The sequence below is a fragment of the Trichomycterus rosablanca genome, chromosome 12 (assembly GCF_030014385.1).
Source record: "Trichomycterus rosablanca isolate fTriRos1 chromosome 12, fTriRos1.hap1, whole genome shotgun sequence".
Taxonomy (NCBI): Eukaryota; Metazoa; Chordata; class Actinopteri; order Siluriformes; family Trichomycteridae; genus Trichomycterus; species Trichomycterus rosablanca.
In genome coordinates this window covers 4,984,282-5,008,919 of record NC_085999.1, presented here as the reverse complement: position 1 = coordinate 5,008,919, position 24,638 = coordinate 4,984,282, and the positions used below count along the sequence as shown (strand labels likewise).

Below are 24,638 nucleotides of genomic sequence, written 5' to 3'. Positions count from 1 at the left end.
GAATAACTTTAAAAACGGTTCATTTTTTTATCCAACCATAACTGATGATGACCGTAATTTCATAAGCAAAAATAGTTGTTTCAAAAGACCTGTATGTGTGTGCCCTAATGTCCGTTAGAATGTGATTCCACAATAATAATAATTTTAATGCAATTATTATTATTAGAAGCAGAAAAAGAAGAATTTGATGGATTTATGTATTATGTAGCCAAGAGAACAATGAATGATTCTGTTCTAGTTATAGTTATAGTAATTATAGTAACATTATATTATTTATATTATAATAATATTACAATTAGGGGATGCTATAACAGTTTATTTTAGTTTTTAACAAAATAAGTTAAAACTGAGTGAAAATATTGGCTTGCTAATGTTGGGCCTTTGTGATGTATCAATTATTATTTGATGTCGAATAATACATAATTTTCCCCTAATAATAATTCATACAAAAGTGAAATACCTTGTTATAAATTTACAAATATTTTATATGAACAAAAATACTACTAAAGAGTGGATCATCATTAACAAAAGAAATGAAAACTTATATAAAGCAGATCATTAAAAATCTAATCATTTTATTCAGTGAAACTGTACATATACAAATGTCCTTTTACCAATTTCTTTTTAAAAAATCAAGTAAAAAACAGCGAGATTATCTTCATAAATACATATATTCTTTAAGAAAAGGTGATTATTTACAAGTTAAATGAGCTTGCATAATTTCCCAGCTGGACACATGCATGTAGGCCTCCGACCCACAACCTGACACGCTTTTGCTTTTGTGCCACATGAACGATGCAGGATTGTCAGCGGGTGGCTTTAAAAAACACATACAAGTCCATAGAAAACCAGGATCGCCTACATGTGTGTAGCAATTAAAACATGGTCAGTGTTCATGTAGAGGATCACTATTCCGCAGTAATGAGCACTACATTAAATATGCCTATTCAAGTCTAAAGCAAGTGAAAAGATCCGCTTCTAGACCCTGAATTATGCAGGTTACCAACACATCTGTACGGTCATCACAGATTATTGAAAACAGAGGTGCCAGAAAAGATTCCTTATGACAGAGAAGAACCATTTTTGGTCTTATTATGAATAATTCTAGAACATCAACTAAGAACATTTCACATAATGTAGGCTGTATGATTGAAAATGATTGGTCAGTTCATGCTGACAAAAATACTTTTGGTCAGGAACCTCTTCTGGTACCTTTATTTTTCTAAAGTCCACAGTTACAAAGATTTATAGTCTAATACTTTTCACATGGACAAAAATTTTAACACAAATGACCTGTAAGTCTGTGTGTTTTCTTGGCACATTTGAGTGTCCACAAACAACTGAAATAAGAGTAGAAAAGGCATAATGGCTGGATGTGTATTAGTGTGTCTGTTCACTAAGGCTGTAGTTTAAAACGTTTAGGCTCAAATGCTCAGAGAATTCAGTTCATACAGTCGTCTCACCCTGGTTACTGTTACTGAGTCTTTTATAAAACCTGCGCCACGACTGCAGGGTTTTGCCGGACCAGATCCAAAATCCGGAGGTGATGCCCACAATCATGGTCATCAGGTATTTGATCATGAATACTGTGAAGTCTGGCGACATGGGTGCAAAGTTACCTGCGGGGCATGGCACCGCGAAGCGTTTGCACGTCTGCATGTGCCACGTCTTCTCCCAGTGCTCCCGGAAAGCCTGCTCGTAGAAGTAACAAGCGATCACGATGGTAGCGGGCACCGTGTAGAGCACACTGAACACCCCGATGCGCACCATCAGCTTCTCCAACTTCTCCGTCTTGGTGCCGTCGTGCTTCATGATGGTGCGGATGCGGAAAAGTGAAACGAAGCCAGCCAGCAGAAACGAGGTGCCAATGAAGAGGTAGACGAACAGGGGTGCGAGGACGAACCCGCGCAGGGAGGTCACGCTGTTGATGCCAACGTAGCACACCCCAGTAAGGAGATCTCCATCCACCTGGCCCATGGCGAGGATCGTGATCGTCTTGACCGCCGGAACAGCCCATGCTGCTAGGTGGAAGTACTGCGAGTTGGCCTCGATGGCTTCGTGGCCCCACTTCATGCCGGCCGAGAGGAACCACGTGAGGGACAGGATGACCCACCAGATGGAGCTCGCCATGCCGAAAAAGTACAGGATCATAAACAAGATCGTACAGCCTTCCTTCTTGGTTCCCTGAGCCACAGTTTTGTAGCCATCGTCGTTGAATTTATCAATACAGACCACTTTATCTTCAAGGAAAAAACCCACCGCGTAAGCCACCGCCACCATGAAATAGCAGCCCGACAGGAAAATAATGGGGCGTTCTGGGTAGCGAAAGCGCCTCATGTCCACCAAATATGTCAGGACTGTAAAAAGAGTGCTCACGCAGCACAGGATGGACCAGATGCCCACCCAGAGTCTTCCAAACTTAACTTCTTCTTCCCGAAAATACATCAGTCCATTGGCCTTTAAAGGTTCGCACGGCGCACCACAGTCCTTCTCACCCATAAAGTGGTAGTTCAGATAGGATGGTACTTTGAGCTGGAGCGGGCATGTAAACGGCTGACCACCTCGACCCGAACTCGGGGGCAGGGTGATCAATTCGGGCACGTACGGAGTCGGATCGGATGTTGGACTCCCAGCCTCGGATGTGTTCTGGCCCACGCAGATCTCTCCAGCACCGTGCACGGGGAAGTTCTCGCAGCGCAGTCGCTCCGGCCACTGGAAGCCGAACTTGTTCATGAGCGCCTCGCAGCCCTGCCTGGCCCTCTCGCACAGCGATCGACACGGGGGGATGGCCTGCTCCAGGACCGTGCACACCGGCGCGTACATGGAGCACAGGAAGAACTTGAGATCGGTCGAGCATTGCACCTTGACCAGTGGGTAGAACTGGTGCACCTCGAGACCGGCGTCTTCTTGGTTGGTGTGGCCCAACAGGTTGGGCATGATGGTCTGGTTGTACGCGATGTCCGTGCAGAGGGGGATGGAGATGGGCTGGCAGAAACCGTGCTCCGGGATCGAGATGCCTTTCTCGCTGTGGTACTGGCCGAGAGATACCAGGAATAAAGTTGCTAAAAAAGAAGCAACACATTGCGCACGGCGCATCATTTTCGAAAGAAAAAAAATAAACAAAAAAACACGGACTGTTGCACGTTTAGGAAAAAAGGAAAATAAAATGATATGAAAATAGGTTGCACGTAATCAGTCCAGTAGGAAATTTCTCCAGTGCAAGCGTCTGCGGTAATTTCCAGTAGATGCGCTCTTTTGCAAATTCAGTCAATATCCAAGCGTGGACAAAACTGCACAAATATTCAGTCCATTCGATATAACTGTTTGTCTTTTCCAAGCTGCGTTTAGTCCGATCTCATTGTGAAGGCGCAAAAGAAAATCCGCTCAGTAACTTTTCCATCGATTACGCGCACAGTTCATCCACGTCCCGACGTGCGCATCTAAGTTAAAAACATGAAGATCGAACACAATGCATGAACTTTCTCCAGCATACAAGCTTCCCTATAGTCGCAGTAGTAGTTGCAGCAGTGCTGAGTCTCCGCTAGCTGTGATGCGTGTAGTACATGTGCGTCTCTCTCTCAGTAAGGTTTGAGTTCAAGCCCTCGGTGCGCACACTGTAATGTGTGTCGTCGGTTTCCAGGCGTCCCCCATTCAGATCGCGGCTCGTCACGACGGGGCGCCTTGAAACCTTGAGATTTCTCTGACCAATCACGAGTTTTGTTTTCCTTTCCTTCTCTCTTCTGATTGGTCAAGGAAAGTCATAGGAGCGGGCCTCCACTACTAGAAACTTTCCCCTCAGCAGCTTAAGCTGAAGTAAAAATGTTGCTGTAGTTTTGAATAAATACATAAAACCTCACGCTGCTTTTATTAAACAACAGTATGAGTAATAATAATCATTTGGTTCATTGATTAATGCATTTAATAAATAAGTGAATAGAAATGTTAAAATTCGCAAAAAGCCCACACTATACTTTATATGAGCCAGCTAGCATGACGTGTTCACTTAATAAGTGCTTTAACATTTACATTTTCAGTGGACGCTTTTATCCAAAGCGACGTACAGTACTGTGACAGGATACAATCTGAGCAATTGAGAGTTGGCGATGGTGGGGCTTGAACCGGCAACCTTCTGATTACTAGTCCAGTACCTTAACCACTAAGCTACAACTGCCCTAAAGATACTCATACATTAGTATTTACATTTTCGGCATTTAGCAGACTCTTTTATCCAAAGCGACGTACAGTCTAAGCAACTGAGGGTTAAGGGCCTTGCTCAAGGGCCCAACAGTTGCAATCTGACAGTGGTGGGGTTAGAACCAGTGACGGGGTTAGAACCAGTGACCTTCTGCTTACTAGTCCAGTACCTTAACCGCTAGGCTACAACTGCCCTCAAGTAGTTCTCCTTTATTTGTCATACATACATATACCGACAGCACTGTCACCTCACAGCAAGAAGGTCCTGGGTTCGATCCCAAGGTGGGGCGGTCCGGGTCCTTTCTGTGTGGAGTTTGCATGTTCTCTCCGTGTCTGTGTGGGTTTCCTCCGGGAGCTCCGGATTCCTCCCACAGTCCAAAGACATGTAAGTGAGGTGAATTGGAGACACTAAATTGGCCATGACTGTGTTTGGCATTAAACTTGTGAACTGATGAATCTTGTGTAACCAGTAATTACCTGTCCTGTCATGAATGTAACCAAAGTGTGTAAAACATGACGTTAAAATCCTAATAAATAATAATAATATACATATACAGGTGTACAGTAGAACAAAATTCTTTCTTCGCATATCCCAGCTTGTTTGGATGCTTGGGTCAGAGCGCAGGGACAGCCATATTACGGCACCCCTTTAAGGGCCTTGCTCAAGGGCCCAACAGTGGCTGATAGTATGACAATGATAGTCCAAAGCTTTACCCACTAGGCTACCACTGGCCCTATCATACCTAATAACCTAATAAATGCATCATACATTTAAATGTCATTCATTACATCCTAATTATATACATTGAAGTAATTACATCAAACACTGCTATTTTCTGTGTTGCCATAACACACTGCAACATTAACATCAAACAGGTCAAAACTACTTAACACTAAATTGTACGAATATTATTAATTCTTTGGATAACCATATAGACCATACAGTTTACCAACAAGGTAAAACAGATTTTTAATCCTTGAATCCATTAAATATGAACTGTGTTTAGACAGATTCTGTTAAAATATTTCAATAACGAATTCCATAAAATTGTGATCACAAACATCGCCAACAAATATATAGACATATAGACATATATATATATATATATATATATATATAGACATAAGACATGAAAGTTAAAGTGGAAAGTAAAAGCGAAGTCTTTTGGTAATTTTCTTGATTTCGTTATCTTGACCTGGAATGTAGACTTTTATCTAATGCCTTTGTAACTTAGTTCTTTTGAAGAAGTGAATGGTCATCAAATGACAAGTCACCTTTAAATGAGATTATACTGGCCAAATGGAATCATTTTAAGATAAGATGTTGATAGGTAAACATATTCCAGAACATTAAGAAAGGTTAAGATGTGATACATCTGGAGATTTTCTTTTATTGTGGGAATATCAGCACTCTATTCGGCTGTACATTAGTTAGTTTCACACACCTCTTTTGCTTTTCATAGTGCAGTAATTTTTTAGTTGGACTAAAAGCATTAGATCTAATGTTAGTTAAAAGTAAGCGAAATAGCTACTAGGGTTCATATGTAAATGTGAAGAAGTTGCAGTTTTACTGCAACAGTACAGGCACACACCCATTCCCACATCGACTATACAGCATTCTGGGCTGTTTGTGCAGGCCTGTTTAACACGTAAATGTTTTGGTTCTTTTCATTTGAATAAGCCTCATATCAATTCAAATAGGTGGCAAGAAACCAGGAGACAGCTAATACTGAAACACTAGTTGCAGTTTAGAGGTGAGAACTCCCCCATTTCAAAGTATTGGTTATAAGTGTTTTCATTGGATTGTTTATTAAATATTTATATTAAAAAAATAAAACAAAACTTTAAATCAGGTTGGTCATTTATCACAGGACAACAATCACAATTGTTAATGTGAAAATATGTTTTAAAAATATGGTTTGTATATATGATTTGGGTAGTCTATTTGTTCATCTTAATACTGATCTAACTCTTGAAAGAGTAATTATGTAAATCAAGTGATAAAACACTGGTAATGAAATCAAGTTATCAAATACTTTAATTCCCTTCAGTTGCAGTGGACACGAGCAGATGGCTAGCCGGCCTGATTACTTGATTGCGTACTGAATTTCATAGTGTGTACTAAACAGTGTGTGACAACAGTGCATAACAGCCACAGTAGATCCAGATACAGCCAAAACAGGTGGTCAGTGTTTTAATGATTTCTGTAGTTGCTTTGTCTTAGAAGGTCAGTTCAATGCCACACAATGTTACTTTTAAACCTTTTACATAATGAGCCTTTAGTTAAATAATCACAGTGTCACAAATGTCAAACTTCTAAAACCACTTGAAGATTCCAGAATCTCTAAATGTGTTAACACATCTCTCAGTTATTGATGAATCAATTAATAATCATGTTGGAACCATATATGACCACAGTTTTTCACTTGTTAAAAGGGAATAAAAAAATTCCTCGCTCTCTGCTGGCGCAAATTTTAAAAATAGATCTGAGCTAGAGAGCCGAGTGTGAGGATCGTCAGTATGTAAATGTGAGGGCTGAGGGAGATAAGCTGCTCCATGGACTTCAACATCAATCACAAGAAGCTAGTGAGGCTGCCTCGCCTCAAATCTGAGCTGCCAGCCATTCTCATTCCCATTCTCTCACGCTAGTACTTTTGTCCTGTGTTTGATGATTGCATAATTTTCACTTTCTCTGTCTTTCCACTCCTACTATGAATGTAGGTTGTTACTTTCTATGGGTTGCATCATTTTTTACAGATACCTCAGTATCTCAAGTTTACAGTCAAGATCTATAAAGAGTTTCTTGAAACAGTACCACTCACATTCAAATTTAAAGGAAATAATAGAGAAAATTATTGTTTGTTTGTTTATTAGGATTTGTGGTTACATTCATGACAGTAACGGTAGTTACAAGATCGACATGATTAATCGGTTTAAGTTTATTGTCAAACACAATCACAGGCCATTTTGTATCTCCAATTCACTTCACTTACATGTTATTGAACTGTGGTAGGAAACTAGAGCACCCGTAGGAAACCCACACTGACATGGGGATAACATGCAAACCCTACAAAAAAGGACCCAGACTGCTCCAGATACAGGGATGAGCAAATTACATTTAGGTTACATTTTCAAAAGGCAAAAAAGTGTGGCTAAACTGTAACTCAATTCTTTATTAAATTGTACAATTAAAATGTATTAATCTATAGTCTGTTTACACCGATCAGCCATAACATTAAAACCACCTCCTTGTTTCTATACTCACTGTCCATTTTATCAGCTCCACTTACCATATAGAAGCACTTTTTGGTTCTACAATTACTGACTGTAGTCCATCTGGTTCTCTACATACTTTTTTTAGCCTGCTTTCACCCTGTTCTTCAGTGGTCAGGACCCCCACAGGACCACCACAGAGTAGGTATTATTTAGGTGGTGGATCATTCTCAGCACTGCAGTGACACTGACATGGTGGTGGTGTGTTAGTGTGTGTTGTGCTGGTATGAGTGGCTTAGACACAGCAGCGCTGCTGGAGTTTTTAAATACCGTGTACACTCACTGTCCACACTATTAGACACTTCTACCCAGTTGGTTCACCTTGTAGATGTAAAGTCAGAGACGATCGCTCATCTATTGCTGCTGTTGGAGTTGGTCATCTTCTAGACATTCATCAGTGGTCACAGGACATGTCAGTGTCACTGCAGTGCTGAGAATGATCCACCACCTAAATAATACCTACTCTGTGGTGGTCCTGGGAGAGTCCTGACCATCGAAGCATGAAAGGGGGCTAACAAAGCATGCAGAGAAACAGATGGACTACAGTCAGTAATTGTAGAACTACAAAGTGCTTCTATATGGTAAGTGGAGCTGATAAAATGGAGAGTGAGTGTAGAAACAAGGAGGTGGTTTTAATGTTATGCCTGATCAGTGTATATGCTTATGATTTGGACCAGTGACCTCACTATCAAATCTATGGCACCGTCAAGGCTCTGCATTCCTTATCATAACTAAAAGTACTGGATACTGGAGGTATGGTGATGTTCCTGTACTAATACATTTGCTCATGTGTTTGGTGAACTTGCTGATAAAGCACACAACAACAACTCATACTTGCCTGCATACTCATTATGCTTATTGAAAAAAAGTGAGTGTTTAAGTTGCTTAAAAGTAATGTAGTTCTTTTTAAAGACACTTCCATCTGAGGTAGTAATGAAGAAAATATCCAATTCTGTGTGCTATGGCTGAGAGTTATCAGATATACAGTACTGCAGTTGATTAGGACAGTTGCAAGCGTGTTCATGTTCATTAATATTATGTTCTCTCCCACTGGACCCTATTAGCATCTACACTTGGCTTCACCTCATATCTTGAACATGCTGTTTCTGAGGGGAAAAAGAGGGAAGATGTGGGAGAAAAAACAAAGATGTGGAAGAAAAGGCAATTTAAAAACGTCTCATGGTAGAGTTAAACCCGGTTCTGATATATTTAATATGGATAAACAACCTTTTGGCTGTGTGTGTATCACTACACGCTTCTAGCTTATTCGTTTATTTTCAGCACACATTAATCACTTACTTGCTGTAAGGGTTTTGACATAATTAATTTGACTGTTAATCACTTCAAGAAACGTAGCCAAGTTAAATTTGGTACGAACAATGTCAATATTTACTGCCCCTCTGCCAAAAATCCAGTGCACCAGTTAGTACCACACTGTGTGTGTCACTGCTTTCTCTAATAGAGTGATGGATGAGTTAATAACATTTGCAAAATTGTTATGTTTATGATAGCACTACTTTTAAATATTTCATGCATCACTCATCACATATCTGATCTTGATATTGAAAAAAAAAACCCACAAGGAATAATTTAATGTTAAGCCCCAGGGTTAGGAACTGTATTAGTGAAATGGGTTTAGGTCCCATATACAGTAGACCCTTGAGTTACGAACCGTTTACCATATGAACATTTCGGGTTATGAACGATCTTTTTCCACTTACCGTACAAACAAATTTCGGATTAAGAACTGAAATTCTTGAAACACGTGACGTCACAAACAAGTTGACTCCGGCTGTCTCTCTCTCTATATATGTATACAGTGAGCGAACATTCATACAGCGGACAGTGTTTTTTTTCAGGGTATTTTTCTTTATATTTTGTAAAATTCTATATTAAAATGGCCAAAAAGAAGGTGCAAATAAAGTATAGTGGTGAGAAAATGAACAAATCTATTATTTTTTGTTGTTGTATAATTACTCCTGCCAGTAGCTGTCACTGTGTATCAGACAGAGGGGACAGTGAGTGAGAGAGAAGAAGGAAGTCCGCTGACTAAAGTATTTTTTTTTCGTGCAATTGCACCTACAAAATACAATACTAATTGTATTGTAACTAAGGAAATAATAGAGAAATATGAGAGTTATTGTTGTTTCTGGTAGATACATTTAATAAAAAAAAGAAGGAAATGTATTATGGTGTATGGTACAGCACACGTACTGAAATGTGATGTGTGTTTATGTACAGTATTACTGTGTATTGTTGTTTATTATTGTTTATTACAGGAATGTCTATTCTATAATTTAAGATTTAAGGGAAAATATATTTGTATTTATAACAAAAAAGAGCATTTAAGACATTAGAGAGGTTAGGTAAGGGGGGGTTTGGGAGGTCTGGCACGGATTAATTCTATTTACATTATTTCTTATGGGAAAAATAGGTTTAACTAACAAACATTTTGACTTAAGAACAGCCCTTCAGAACCAATTAAATTCGTAAGTCAAGGGTCTACTGTAGTAATTAATGCTTTGTATTTTTTTAAATGATAGTTAATAATATTCCCATTATAAAGAAGTCTTAGCGATGTTAGCAGTAAGCCTTTACTTATTTCCCAAGAGTGCTACCCAGACAGGTCTAATCATAATCACAGGGCCACATGGGTTGGAATAAAATCAGTATGGGATTAGAGAAGCAGTTATTTCTGTAAATATTAAGCATTTCTCTGAGCCAGAGAATTAAGCAAGAATGTTTAAACATTAAACGCCTCAGATAACTTGAGGATATTTATGGGATAATCCTGCCCCTTGGTAAAATGTTTGGGATTAGATGGGGGTGCAGAGTTAGCCAACACTGTAGTTTTTTGAATGTATTTTATTTTAGCTGCCTTTACATGGAATATTTAATGTCTGATCCATCGAGCCAATACTCCCTGTGGGTGAGGTGGGCTCCTTCTGGAGTGCACAAAGAACTAAACAGACTGAAATAACTCATACACACACATACACTGATTAGCACACTGTCCATTTTATCAGCTCCACTTACCATATAGAAGCATTTTGTAGTTCTACAATTACTGACTGTAGTCCATCTGTTTCTCTACATAAATTTTTAGCCTGCATTCACCCTGTTCTTCAATGGTCAGGACCCCCACAGGACCACCACAGAGCAGGTATTATTTAGGTGGTGGATGATTCTCACTGCAGTGACAATGACATGGTGGTGGTGTGTTAGTGTGTGTTGTGCTGGTGTGAGTGGATCAGACACAGCAGCGCTGATGGAGTTTTTCAAATACCGTGTCCAATCACTGTCCACTCTATGAGACACTCCTACCTACGTAGTTGGTCCACCTTGTAGATGTAAAGTCAGAGACGATTGCTCATCTATTGCTGCTGTTTGAGTTGGTCATCGTCTAGACCTTCATCAGTGGTCACAGGACGCTGCCCACGGGGCGCTGTTGACTGGATATTTTCTATTCTCAGTCCACCAGTGACAGTGAAGTGTTTAAAAACTCCATCAGCACTGCTCATACCAGCACAACACACACTAACACACCACCACCATGTCAGTGTCACTGCAGTGCTGAGAATGATCCACCACCTAAATAATACCTACTCTGTAATGGTCTTGACCATTGAAAAACAGCATGAAAGCGGGCTAACAAAGCATGCATGGAGTACAGTCAGTAAAAGTGCTTCTATATGGTAAGTGGAGCTGATAAAATGGACAATGAGTGTAGAAACAAGGAGGTGGTCATAATGTTATGCCTGATCGATGTACATTCATATTTATTAATCACAAATGCCTGTACAATTCAGAATGACTTCAGCTGCTCACAGGACAGTTTACACCAACAAAGAGGTTCTGTGTTTTTGTTCTTGTTTTATTGAGTGTGTTCACATTCTTACAAACAATTTGTTCATCATTGGATTGGTTGTTACATCTGATTCTGATACTCAAAAAGTCACATACACTGTTCAGCTGAATGTAAAAAATGGATTTAGGACTGTGAGAGATCCAATAATGAAAGCTGAATTTTTACCCAGTAATTAGGTTCTTTAGTGCACACATACTCCATTACTGAGACCTAAGAGACCTAAGGTGTTTTTTCTGCTCTCTACAGATGTAAAACCTGGTTATTTAAGTCACTGCAGCCTTCCTGCCAGTTAAAACCAGTCTGAGATATTCTCCTCTAATCGCTTACTGGATGTTTGTGCACCATTCAGTGTGAACTAAAACTGTTTACATGAAAAACCTAGATCATCATCTGTTTCTGACAGACTCAGATAAGCCTTCTCGAGTCACTCGGGGTACGTTTGTATATATTGATTATGCACTAATAAACTTAAGACTTAAGGTTGTGCATAGCAGACCTAATAAAGATAATAAATTAAACATCACCATTTTTTAATGTTTTTATTAGGCTTATTCCTTTCACACAGATAGATGCCTCTGTGTTTTGGATGTTTGATGTAGAAGCTTGTCAGAACAGCTTTTACTAGAGATAAGCTGCAGTAATTGGTCTGGAGCAGTTGTCCTCAGATGACTGCATTTTGTTCATCAGTGCTTTATATGTTTAGACAACTCGTGTCACTTTCTTGTGGAATACATTTTAATGCTGTAACATTTCTATGCAGATGTAACAGTAAGCTCTTTAAATCTCTCCCTCTCCCTCTCTCTCACTCTCATTATTTCTTTTGTCACTGGATGAAGTTCCTGTAGCTGTTGCTCAGCTCTTTCAGTAGCAGGTCCGTAAATTTCTAGGTGAAAGCCTGTTTTGCTTTGGTCAAGCGCTTGGTTTTCCAAAGTCTGCCAAGGCAGTGGGGCTGCAAGTGTCTGTGGTGCATAACTCAACACAGAATACACAAACAAGCCAAACAAGACGTTTAAGTGCGGTCTGTGAGTGCTTCAAGTCACATCTTTTCGGGCCAAGTGTATATCACTGTGGTAAATTAGCTGCCGTGCTGATGTGTGTCTTCGGCTACATTTCCCTGAGGCACAGACCCTGCATCCAGCAGGACGGGTGGTGCCGGAATATTGTCTACACATCTGAGCTGGATAAAAATGTTGGCTCATATCTACACTCACTGGCTGAGCAAGTTTTGTACAAAAGAGCGCAGAGGTGTAAGGATGCTTATGACATTGATGGAGCATACATCTGTAAGAGGAGTATGTAGTATGTGAGAATGTCTACGTAGTGGAAGGGTTTGGGTGTTTCTTTATTAGTATGTTTGTTCAGACTTGCAGAACACTGTACAAGCTGTTCTCCAGATATTTCATGCAGATGTACGATATTCACAGCACATGGTGAAAATAAACACCATGTTTTCATGTCCGTATCTCCCTGTTTATGTTCTCTTATGTCCTGTTTTCACTGAATGATACCCTATGGTACAGTACATTTTAAAATCTGTGATCTCACAGTTATTGGATCCCAGATTTATAAGTGACCCCTTCCTACTTCACGAAGAACCGAGTGTTTTGAAGCGGGCCGTGTTGGTGGGGGTGAGAAATGGTGCAAATTATTGATTTGTTAAACAGAATCAAACAAACAACAGCACACCAGATATAGTGGTATAAACCAAAAATCATCCTGTTGTTGTTACTGCTATTGTGTACATTGTTATTGTGTGTATTCGCTCTCATTATCTGGTAGAAAGCGCTGTCACAGCCTTACCTTCAGTGAAATCAGTTGTAGCCTAGCAGTTAAGGTACTGGACTAGTAATCGAAAGGTCGCTGGTTAAAACCCCACCATTGCCAGGTTGCCACTGCTGGGCTTTTGAGCAAGGCCCTTAACCCTCAATTGCTTAAACAATATACTGTCACATCACTGTAAGTCGCTTTGGATAAAAGCATCTGCTAAATGCTGAAAATGTAAATGAACTCCTTCTGCTTTCATGAGTACCATTGTGCAACTGGAAGCGGACAATAGCACAACCTGTATGTTATGGATAATTCTGGATTCCGATGCATACTGTGTTGTACTGTAGGATACTTTGTAATGGAAAAGGACTCACTGGTGGAAAAAGGCAGAATACTACCCCAACAGGGCGACAATTTATCACAGGGCATCACATAGTCAATCACTTACAAGTAGGGGCAATTTAGAGTAACCAATTTTGTGATTAGCCTGTCTGTTGGTTCATACCAGATACCAAAGCTTTCTTGTTCTCTGGCATCAGTGAGTCTCGACTGTGCAACAACCTGTCAGTGGTTAGTGGCTTGTCCCTCTTCAGACCACCATCAGTGGATAGTCATCATGGTTAACCCAGTTATCTAGCCATAATGATTTGGCCTTAATTAAAGTCACGTAGGTCTTTATGTCTGCTGCATTCTACACGCGTACAAATAACTACCAGAGGGGGGTCCTCTTTTTGTTCTGTGTATCCCTTTCTATATAATGTTACTTATATATTACTATCCATCCATACAGCAGTCTCTGTTCACCCCTATCTGTATACCCCTATCCCCACATACACATATACATCTGTCTTTATGTAGCCCTATCCAAATATTCCTGTCTGAATGTGAGCAGCTTCTGGCAGGCTTGAGATGGGGTCTCATGAGCTGAGTGTGAGTCACAGTACAAACAACAATGGAATGGAAAGGGACTGCTAAACAGAATGAATGATGATAACTGAGAGCCGAGAGCTACAAGAAATGCGGGTTTCTCAGGACTCTGTGGCAGCGCCCGAGGAGTGCCTTCAGGCGACACATTACTGAGAATCATAAATGACTGGAGACTCAATCACTCCTGGTAATGGGCCACAGTCTAATATAAATAGGGCTAATGGGTTTGTGATCATGAAGAGTAGCCCTATATTATACCTGGTGCCATTACGGTGATGACAATAAATGTAGTTACAGTACATTGAATGCTGTTTTGCAAAAAGCTGTGGACTTAGTGGGATCAAGTTGCATAAAACTTGTTGCACGATATTGGAAGAGGGTCTAAAATGGCTCTCATTGTTGAAGTTGTACACTCAAGAATGTATAATTGTTATATGTTTATTTTAACATGGGAAAATAGTGTTGTATTAAAATGTGTTGTGTACATTGTAAGACTTTAAGGTAAGCTACATGTACATTCTCAAGTCAAGAAAAAGTAACATACTAAAAGTACAGAAGATTTGTCTTTAAGGTGTACCACCTCACAATGAGTGGAATGTAAACCTATTGTATCTCAATGCCATATACAGAACAGTGAAAATTGCTCCCAGAATCAAGGTTTGTTTGTCACATACAGAGTCATACACAATACAATTGGCAGTAAAATGCTAGTGACTGCTGAGCCACAGTAGTTACAAAATTTCCCACCCACCCAGTCTCCTAGTCCATCACAGATATTAGCCTTGGTGGATAAGAGCCACTACCAGTTCAACAAGAGTTACCACTACCTCTTGTTGAACTGGAGGTAGGGTTGCCAACTTTCAGAACTGGAAATAAGGAACACCCTGTTTACCTGAGCGGGGGGGGGGGGGGGGGGGGGGGGGGGGGGGGGGGGGGGGGGGGGGGGGTAAACAGGGTAAACGGGATTTATCATTCTTTAATGATAAATTAGAACCATATTTTAGGTAAAAGAACATGCATAAACATCATGTAACATTTTTTCTCAATAGTGAAAACAACATTTTTACATAATCCATCTTAACACCGACATGCAGCCCGGTTCTGGACTGCGTTGCTTAGGGGGGCAGTAAGAAAATTGGGGGAGGGTTGGGGCAATGCCCACCCCAGCGCCCCTCATAGCGCCGGCCCTGCTTGTGTTACTTTAGTTTCGCCCTAAGCCGGATTCGAACCTAGGGCAGAAGAACGTGCGCGATGCGCGCTGCCCACTGCGCTACTCAAACAGTGAAGTATTTATAGTGGTGGTAAATTCTTAACTATTAAATATTTAACTTATTACTTAGATTCATACACTGGAGTGAAGCCGGTTCAGCCAAATCATCTGAGTCAGAGGTGTTTCCAGTGAGTCGGCTCACTCGCCTTGTGTACTTAGCAGCAGCCAGTCAGAGGACTCGTAGGATCCGGGTTAATTAAGATTTCAGACTCGTGATTCCTGATTCAGTACAAAGATTCGAATCATTAACCCGGGTGATTCAGGAACCGCCCAGCTCTAGTATTGAACAGTCTAATCTGCAGCATTTCTCTTCCATTGATAAAAATACGGAACAAAGCGCGTCCCGTATCAGTTCAATACGGAACACCACATTTAGTTTCCAAATACGGAACGATTCCGTATTTTACGGGACGGTTGGCAACCCTAACTGGAGGTGACCATGCTTGAAAGAGAACACCAACTTTCTTTCCATAAACTCATATTAAACTCATAAGGGAAATCCAAATGTCATCTCTCCCACCCATAAGACTGAGCCGGTTATGTTCTTTCGGACTTCCAGATTCCTATCCTATATTCTTATTAGGGATTGATTTTGCAAATTTTTTTAGTCACCATAAAACGTATAACAATGTTTTAAAGTAGAACAGTGATCATTCAGAATTTCTGATCCCACCCAGCTTTAACTTCTAAGTAATGAAAGCCGTATTCAGAATCCAGAAAGATTATGTTTTGAGGGAAAAGTTGATTTTACTAACTTTTTTTGTGACCATGAAAAAACATTTTGTGCCACTCCAATGCCCCAAATCTCCTGTAAGCACTCAAAGTTTAATAGGCATAAAACTACAATGAAGCAGTTGTCAACCTTGTGGCCGCAAGGTGCTCACAGGAGAATTTTCTGCTTACAAACATTTACATTTTACATTTATATTTATCCAAAGCGACTTACAGTACTGTGACAGAATATTGTCTAAGCAATTAAGGGTTAGGGGTCAAGTCAAGTCAACTTTATTTATATAGCGCTTTTTACAATAGACATTGTCTCAAAGCAACTTTACAAAATCCAGGACCAACAGATACAAAAACCCCTGTTGAGCAAGCCGAGGGCGACTGTGGCAAGGAAAAACTCCCTGAAAATTACAGGAAGAAACCTTGAGAGGAACCAGACTCAGCAGGGCCCATCCTTCATGGGTGGCCTGGAGGATACTTTAAATAAATACACGATTTACACAAATCATACAAACACAGAATTAAATGATCTAAAAGTCATAACTGGTAATAAATAGATAAATAAACAATTAAATAATAATAGAGTTGTTATCCACTCTAGTCTTCAATAAAGTCTGTAGTGATTTCTTGTCGTTGCAATTACTCCAGACCAGTCACATCTGACAGGAGCAGCATCGTTGTCCCGGCAGTCTCGACTTCAATCCTTAACCTCGGCGGGTAAACAGGTTTCCATCAGAATGCCCTCGGGGTAAAACAACAGAGAATGTAGTTAATAATGTACAATGCTAGTTGACAAACAGTTTTACAGAGAGTTTTAGACTCCGGCAGCCCTAATTATTACAGCATAACTAAAAGGGAGAGCAAGCAGGTAACAAGGTCATGAAGGTTTTCACAGGACATCAGCGCCCATCTCCCCACCGTCACCAAACCTGAGTGATCGGACAAGAGAGGCAGAACGACAGCAACCCAACATCCCTGATCACCACAAGTTTCTATATGACCAAGAACAAGGGGTCTTGCTCAACGGCCCAATAGTGGCAACCTGGCAGTGGTGGGGTTTGAACCAGCAACCTTTTGATTACTAGTCCAGTACCTTAACCACTAGGCTACAAATGCTACATGCAATATGTAGTTTGGGCAGAACAATCAAACGTGTTTACTTTTGAAGGAAGTACATTTACATTTTCGGCATTTAGCGGACGCTTTTATCCAAAGCGACATACAGTACTAGGTCAGTATACAGTCTAAGCAATTGAGGATAAAGGGCCTTGCTCAAGGGCCCAATAGTGGCAACCTGGCAGTGCTGGGGCTTGGACCGGTGACCTTTCGTCCAGACCTTACTAGTCCAGTACCTTAACTACTAGGCTACTAGTGCCCTGTAGTTGCCCTGTAGTAGAAGTAAAATTTTGGAATACGTACTACATTTAGGTATGTCATAATTCTGCTAGCTTAGGCTTTATTTTGGAGCTTCTTTTACAGTTAAAATGCTATTCGGATAAATAGAACTAACACTTGTAATCTTTAGGGCAAAAACATAGCCAACACTTTGTAAAATATGCACTTTTTTACAGTAATGCAATTTAAAAAGGGGTGAAGAGTGAGGTTGTGGCAGGATCGCAAAATACTTAAGCCCTTACAATGGGGTTTCTGATACAACCCTGATGTAACAGGGTTAGATTAATTGTTTGTATGTTGTACATGAGATATTCTGATCCGGCCCAGCTTTATTCAAAGTGAAGCGGTAGTATTCAGTTTAAAACCTTTCACTAGAACGTTCACATTTATATTTATATATATACACACACACATATACACTGTGTGTATGTGTGTGGGAGGAGTACAGAGCCAGACCTGTTATTAATTAGGGTTGTAAAAGTCCCTCAAGTCTGGTGGATGGTTGCCTTCTCATGCCTGCAGCACTGGGGTGTGTGGAGCTGAAAAAGGAGACAGGAACTTTCCTCTGGCTCCACTTAGCATCACCGACTTTAAAAGCTCTATTATGAACTACTGTAGATGACAATAAAGCCTTGTAGAGTCTTGTGGAGCACCATGGTTTGCTCTTGTTATATTTCTATGGGTTCAATTATTCTCATTCTTAGTTGTCTGTATCTTTAACAGCAAACAGAGCTCCAGCTCAGCATTCAGCAGCTCTAAGAGCTTCCACAGGATGGAAGATGTTCCTGTGTTATTTGTCAAACTCAAGTGGTCGCTGTCAAAACCATGCATCATTTTAATAATCCCTTAATTCAACTGAGGCCCTTTCACAGTGGAAGAAGTCCCAGTAGTGTAAACACAGCATGTTTAAGTTAAACACAGCCGTTTGCTGGTATGCTCTTTAGGTAAAACAGTTTTGAAAAATGTGGGATCATCAAAGTGTGGGTTTGAAAAAAGCTGTGTACATGCCCTCCCCATCGTTCACATACACTCACATACTCACACACACTTTTCTCTCTTATAGCTTGTCTCACACACATTATAGCTACACAGAGCATCAGGCAGAATATCTAAAAATATTTACAGCTGAATATTTAGTGCACTGTTTTAAAAGTATTCAGTTACTCATTCAGCATACATAACATACACTGATCAGCCATAACATTAAAACCACATCCATGTTTCTACACTCACTGTCCATTTTATCAGCTCCACTTACCATATGGAAGCACTTTGTAGTTCTACAATTCCTGACTGTAGTCCATCTGTTTTTCTGCATACATTTTTAGCCTGCTTTCACCCTTTTCTTCAATGGTCAGGACCCCACAGGACCACCACAGAGCAGGTATTATTTGGGTGGTGGATCATTCTCAGCACTGCGGAGGATCAGACACAGCAGCGCTGCTGGAGTTTTTAAATACCGTATCCACTCACTGTCCACTCTATTAGACACTCCTACCTAGTTGGTTCACCTTGTAGATGTAAAGTCAGAGACGATTGGTCATCTATTGCTACTGTTTGAGTTGGTCATCTTCTAGACATTCATCAGTGGTCACTGGACGCTGCCCACGGGGCGCTGTTGGCTGGATATTTTTGGTTGGTGGACTATTCTCAGTCCAGCAGTGACAGTGAGGTGTTTAAAAACTCCATATGTCTGATCCACTCATACCAGCACAACACACACTAACACACCACCACCATGTCATTGTCACTGCAGTGCTGAGAATGATCCACCACCCAAATAATACCTGCTCTGTGGTGGTCCTGTGGAGGTCCTGACCATTGAAGAACAGGGTGAAAGCAGGCTAAAAATGTATGCAGAAAAACAGATGGACCACAGTCAGTAATTGTAGAACTACAAAGTGCTTCTATATGGTAAGTGGAGCTGATGAAATGGACAGTGAGTGTAGAAACATGGAGGTAGTCATAATGTTATGCTGGATCGGTGTATAGTGTCAAAACGTTTTAAAAAATCGATTCGGTTTTCTTTATTTTCTCGTACAACAATGTTTAAAAGCAACCCAATGATAATTCGGATTTTCTGATCCTGCCCAGCTTTAGCTTCTCACTAATGCACACAAATACACTACCCTAATGGTTGGGATGGTTTTGGGGTTCTAATCAGAATAGAGTACCAGAGCGTGAAAAAGTCTGGACCCTCATATAAGAAGATAAAAAATCAACTATCAATTTTAATAGTAAGGATGCATCATCAACCAGCCCTACTGTCATTTAAACAAACCCAATGTACAGCATTTAATAACATTGTTATGATAAATAGTACCTTTAAAATAAGTGGACTACATTTTTTCCCCCATTTTTAGGTTTGTGGAGGGTTCGGTTCCACTGGGCAACACTGAGCAGGATGAAGGAATACCCTGGACCAAGCGCCGATCCATTGCAGGGCTTTAGACCCTTAGACCTATCCAATTATTATGTCTGTGTAAACTCCTGGCTGGCTGATAGTACCGTTATTATTCAAACGCAGATCTCATTTTTGGCGTGCTGCACCATCCGAGCTAAAGATCTGCAATATTAGACAATTATGACATTCATAACTATGTTATTTTATGCCAGGAATGGCACAGGAAAGCCATGTACAATGAGACAACTCTATGTTTCGTGCATGTTTATGTTAAATAAAAAAAAACAAGAAGTAAATATCAGCATTTCACAAACCCGATTTAATTCACACAGAACCATGTAATTCAGGACAAGTAGCTGATTATAGGGTGTCAGAAATGGAAGAAAATACTATAGTTAAAATGTTGTACCACTAAGCCTTAAACTGCTCCAGTGCCTTCAATATTTCTGCTGACTAAACACTGAAAAATAGGGCATGAATGAATGCGGCGGCTGTTTCTGCGGGGACGGCTCTCTGCTGCCGGCCTCTGAGAAGGTGGCAGGGATGAAGTGCACTCAAACTGGGCAGGAACGTTAGGCAGAGTGCTGCTCTCCTAGCCAGCTGGCTTCAATCCGTCAGCGGTTTACAGAGTGGCTACAGTGCTGGCTAGCGGTACGCTACCTTCCCCAATCTGGAGGGGGGAAAAAAACGTGGCGCCCGGGAAAGAGGGAGAGGGGGGCAGGCGATGAAAGAATGATTTATGCGGCACAAATCCGCTGTGTGTATGCTATGCTGGCAAATAAGCAGGAAGGCTGTTCTGACTGTGCGGCCTGGTTCTGGGGTGCCGGCAGAGCCACAAGAGGCATGGGATGTTTAACAGACTTGTGTAAACTAACATGGGTGGGGCAGGGCATTTTGTGTTTATCACTGGAGAGAGAAAAAACAGTCGGGGCACCCCCTGTGGGAGCTCTGTACTGTTTGAAAGTGACATTCTGATGGAGGATTAATAAACACGGTGACCCCTCAGACGGCAGGGAATACTTACACATATGCTCGGCTTTAACGAGAGAGAACTTTCTGTTTACTGTCTGAGCGTGTGTGGATAAGCACGTCCATGTGCACTAGCATTTTGTTTCAGTATGTACTCCTGTCAGGAATCCTTCACATGCCAGAACAAAAGCAGTTTTAATCTTTTGGTAGCCAAATGTTCAATCCAAGTGCCATTAGGATGAAACAATGAAGTGCCTGTGCAATAGAAATAAAGGTGCAATTCATCGTTTCACCCCGACAGCTGGATAGACAACCCGCGTTGAATCAGGGATCTTGGTTAAACAGCTGTGCGCAACTAGCAGATACAGTATTCGGATACCTCTGTGGTGAAATTATACAGCCTATAGTCCTAACATAATTGTTCATGTAAATGGGTGACACTGGCACAACTGGTCACAAATTCCTGATGACATGGGACCTCTGCTTATGGTTTGTGCTGACGTTTACATTTTTCTCTATTTTTTCACAACTGGTCTTTATGTGGTTGTTCTGCATGTGATGGGTCATTCACTGGGTCATTTATTCAGCTTCATGCATCTTTCCTATTTTTTTCTAAGATCCTCTGATGTATTTTTAGACTGGAGCATGGTAGGGATGTCCTGGTTTGATACCAAGTACCAATATACAGACTGGCCTACAGGACAAAAACTGCCCTCATCATGTCTTGTATTTTCCTGCTATGTTATTTTGTCTAAACTGCCTGTGGGTTTTTCTATCATCATGATTGGACTGTAGCTTCCAAAAAGTTTGTCATTTCATTTTCATGTTTTATTTCTGCTTAATCCTGGTCAGGGTGGCATTGGGTACGATTACTCTGAAATCACTGGGTGCAATGTGGTAACACACCCTGGTTGAGATGCCAATCCGTTGCAGTTCTTCAATGGTCAGGACCCCCACAGGACCACTACAGAGCAGGTATTATTTAGATGATGGATCATTCTCAGAACCACAGTGACACTGACATGGTGGTGGTGTGTTAGTGTGTGTTGTGCTGGTATGAGTGGATCAGACACAGCAGTGCTGCTGGAATTTTTAAATACCGTGTCCACTCACTGTCCACTCTATTAGACACTCCTACCTAGTTGGTCCACCTTGTAGATGTAAAGTCAGAGACGATCGCTCATCTATTGCTGCTGTTTGAGTCGGTCATCTTCTAGACCTTCATTAGTGGTCACAGGATGCTGCCCACAGGACGCTGCTCTGTGGGGGTCCTGTGGGGGTCCTGACCATTGAAGAACAGCATGAAAGGGGGCTAACAAAGCATGCAGAGAAACAGATGGACTACAGTCAGTAATTGTAGAACTACAAAGTGCTGTATGGTAAGTGGCGCTGATAAAATGGACAGTGAGTGTAGAAACAAGGGGGTGGTTTTAATGTTATGGCTGATTTGTGTATATTGTGAGTACCTGTCTGATGATATTTAGCAACAAAAAAGAATGATAACAGTAAGGATTAAATCATTTTCCCTGCATATTGGTGTTCTTGGTGATGTGAGTACCAGAGGTAACAATCTTTACACATGATAACATCAACGTTACCAAACGATAACCAACCCAGCTGCCTCTGAACTTTTTATTATGTATCAAACTAGATTTCACAGTGAGGTTCTCATCAGGTCAAATAAAAAATATGTCAGACTTCTCTCACTATTGATGGGCTGTTGTAAGTTTTCCTTTATTCATGGATTTAAGATGAACTGTCTCTTAGCACTTGAGATGAGGCAGTCTGGTACTGCTTGGCAGGTTGGGCTTTTAGCCTGACAGGAAATCAATGAACTCAAATGCCCAGTCTTCCCTCTCCCTCCCTCTGCTGCCTGCAGGTTAGAGGCCTGTGTGTTTATGTGAAGGTGTGTATGTTTTTTTTTTTTTTTTTTTTTGAAAGATCGCAGACATAACCCAGGGTGTAAAAGTAGGGCTGGGTGCAAAATCGATCCCTCTCTCACAGTAGGCTTGAGGAGTTTGGAGCACTGCGCTTAGGATATTAGCACATCCAGACAAAAGGCTGCAGCGAAGGGACGGCAGGATGAAAGGAAAGCAGGCTTGTGTGCTGAGGCAGGGGTTCACTCACTCGCTCACAGCTGTATTCAGCTCTCACCACACGCCCACTGTTAAAGCCGGAGAGACAAATGTTTCAAGTGTGACTGTTTATGTGCGACTTACTCTTTGGAGCTTTGTGTATGTGTGTCCGTTTATGGCATGATGTTGAGGGAACTGAAAGGTTTATGTATGTATGATGTGTACGTTTATTGGTGTGTCTCTGTGTGTATGTGTGTTGCTTTTATAAAGGATGAGGGTAAGATACGCTCCTCTGCTTGGAGACATGTCTGTATTAATCAGTCCCTGCGGAGCTAGGCTGCTTCCAAAGCCCCTCTGGCTATCCTAGGCTGTCAGATGACTGAGTGAGTGTGTGAGTGAGTGAGTGTGTGAGTGTGTGTGTGTGTCAACCACTTTCTTTGTGCATCACATTTAGTTTACTTAGATCATGCAAATACCTCCAGCTAATTATTTTTGCTTAAGGGGCAAATCAATGGTCAATTGTAGAGCCAGAAAAAACACTTTGAGCTAAAGATGAACTGCAAGTTGTTGGAATATGCGGATCATCCAAAACATTAGGACCACATCCTGCAAATTTTGTAACCTGTGCATGTCTCAGTCACTGATATATTCAATTTTGTGCTGATGGTATTTCCTTGTAGTTCATGTGTTGAATGACGTTGCTTTCACTTCCTCATTTTGCCTACCGTTGTAACTTCTTGATTCTGTAGCGAATTCTATGGTCCACTTTCTTCACGTGTGGAAGTTTTGTAAGGGACAATGGGACAATCTCTATTAATTTTAAGTCAGAAATAGAGTTACCAGCTTTAGTTGAATGCAGCATAAGTTGTGTATGCTTGTGTGTTTGAGTTGGAGTTAAGTTGGCAGTGTTGGTCTGCTGAAACTCGGAGACATGCACCCTGGCACCACAGACCTTCAGTTCAGACAACCATCAAAGATTTGTTGTTTCTTTTTTAAGAAATAAAATGTTTTTTCCCCCTATTCTAGCATCTCTGTCCTCTCTGTGTTTGTATTAATCTTTTTTCTCTTTTTTCTATTTCATACTGGCACCTGAAGAGATTTACAAAAATTCTACCACTTGAAATAGTTTATTGTATAAACTAGAGGTGGGGTCTGTCTGAAAACCTACTAAGCACTCTATATAGACAGAATTTTACGCCATCCTGCGCGCTATTTAGATACTTTAAAATGCTCCTACTGAGGTGCCTTAATTCTGAGTGATAATCTGACTGAATATCGAGGGAGCGTCCGATGCTTCCTTATCGGTGAAGGAAATCCCAGCATTCAGTGCGGCCCAACTTTTCTCACAAAAAATTTCAAATGTTCCTTTCCTTTCAAATGTAAATACATTTTCAGTGATTTTTAGTTTGTATAGAGGTGCACAAGTGTCATTTATTTGTAAATTTGGGCTTGTCAGGGACAGTTTAACTGTTTTCGGTACACAGAGGGAGATGTTAGCTGGCGTACTAGCTGGTTGTGCCGCCTCAGCCCCCTGGTTTGTCTAAATAATCTGCCTTATAAGTTCAATGTCTTATTAGAATCCTCTCTACTGGAGCAGCTGCTCAGGTAGGCAGTTTGCAGCAAGGCAGCTCACTAGGTCTTCAGACAGACCTATATTTAACTAGCATACAAAACATGGCATTTAAATAACAAAGCTTTTTAGATGGGTCTACATATTAACTGCAACAAGATTCCCAAAATCTATTCTACTAGTCCATGTCAAGTTATACA

General features: G+C 40.9%; 1 protein-coding gene across 1 annotated transcript; it reads right to left on the bottom strand.

The window, feature by feature from the left end:
* Positions 1 to 588: 588 nt before the first annotated feature.
* Positions 589 to 3,565, bottom strand: fzd7a (frizzled class receptor 7a). Its single transcript, XM_063005438.1, has one exon. The coding sequence runs from the start codon at positions 3,097 to 3,099 to the stop codon at positions 1,447 to 1,449; it is 1,653 nt and encodes a 550-aa protein (XP_062861508.1). The 5' UTR covers positions 3,100 to 3,565; the 3' UTR covers positions 589 to 1,446.
* Between the last annotated feature and the right edge of the window lie 21,073 nt (positions 3,566 to 24,638).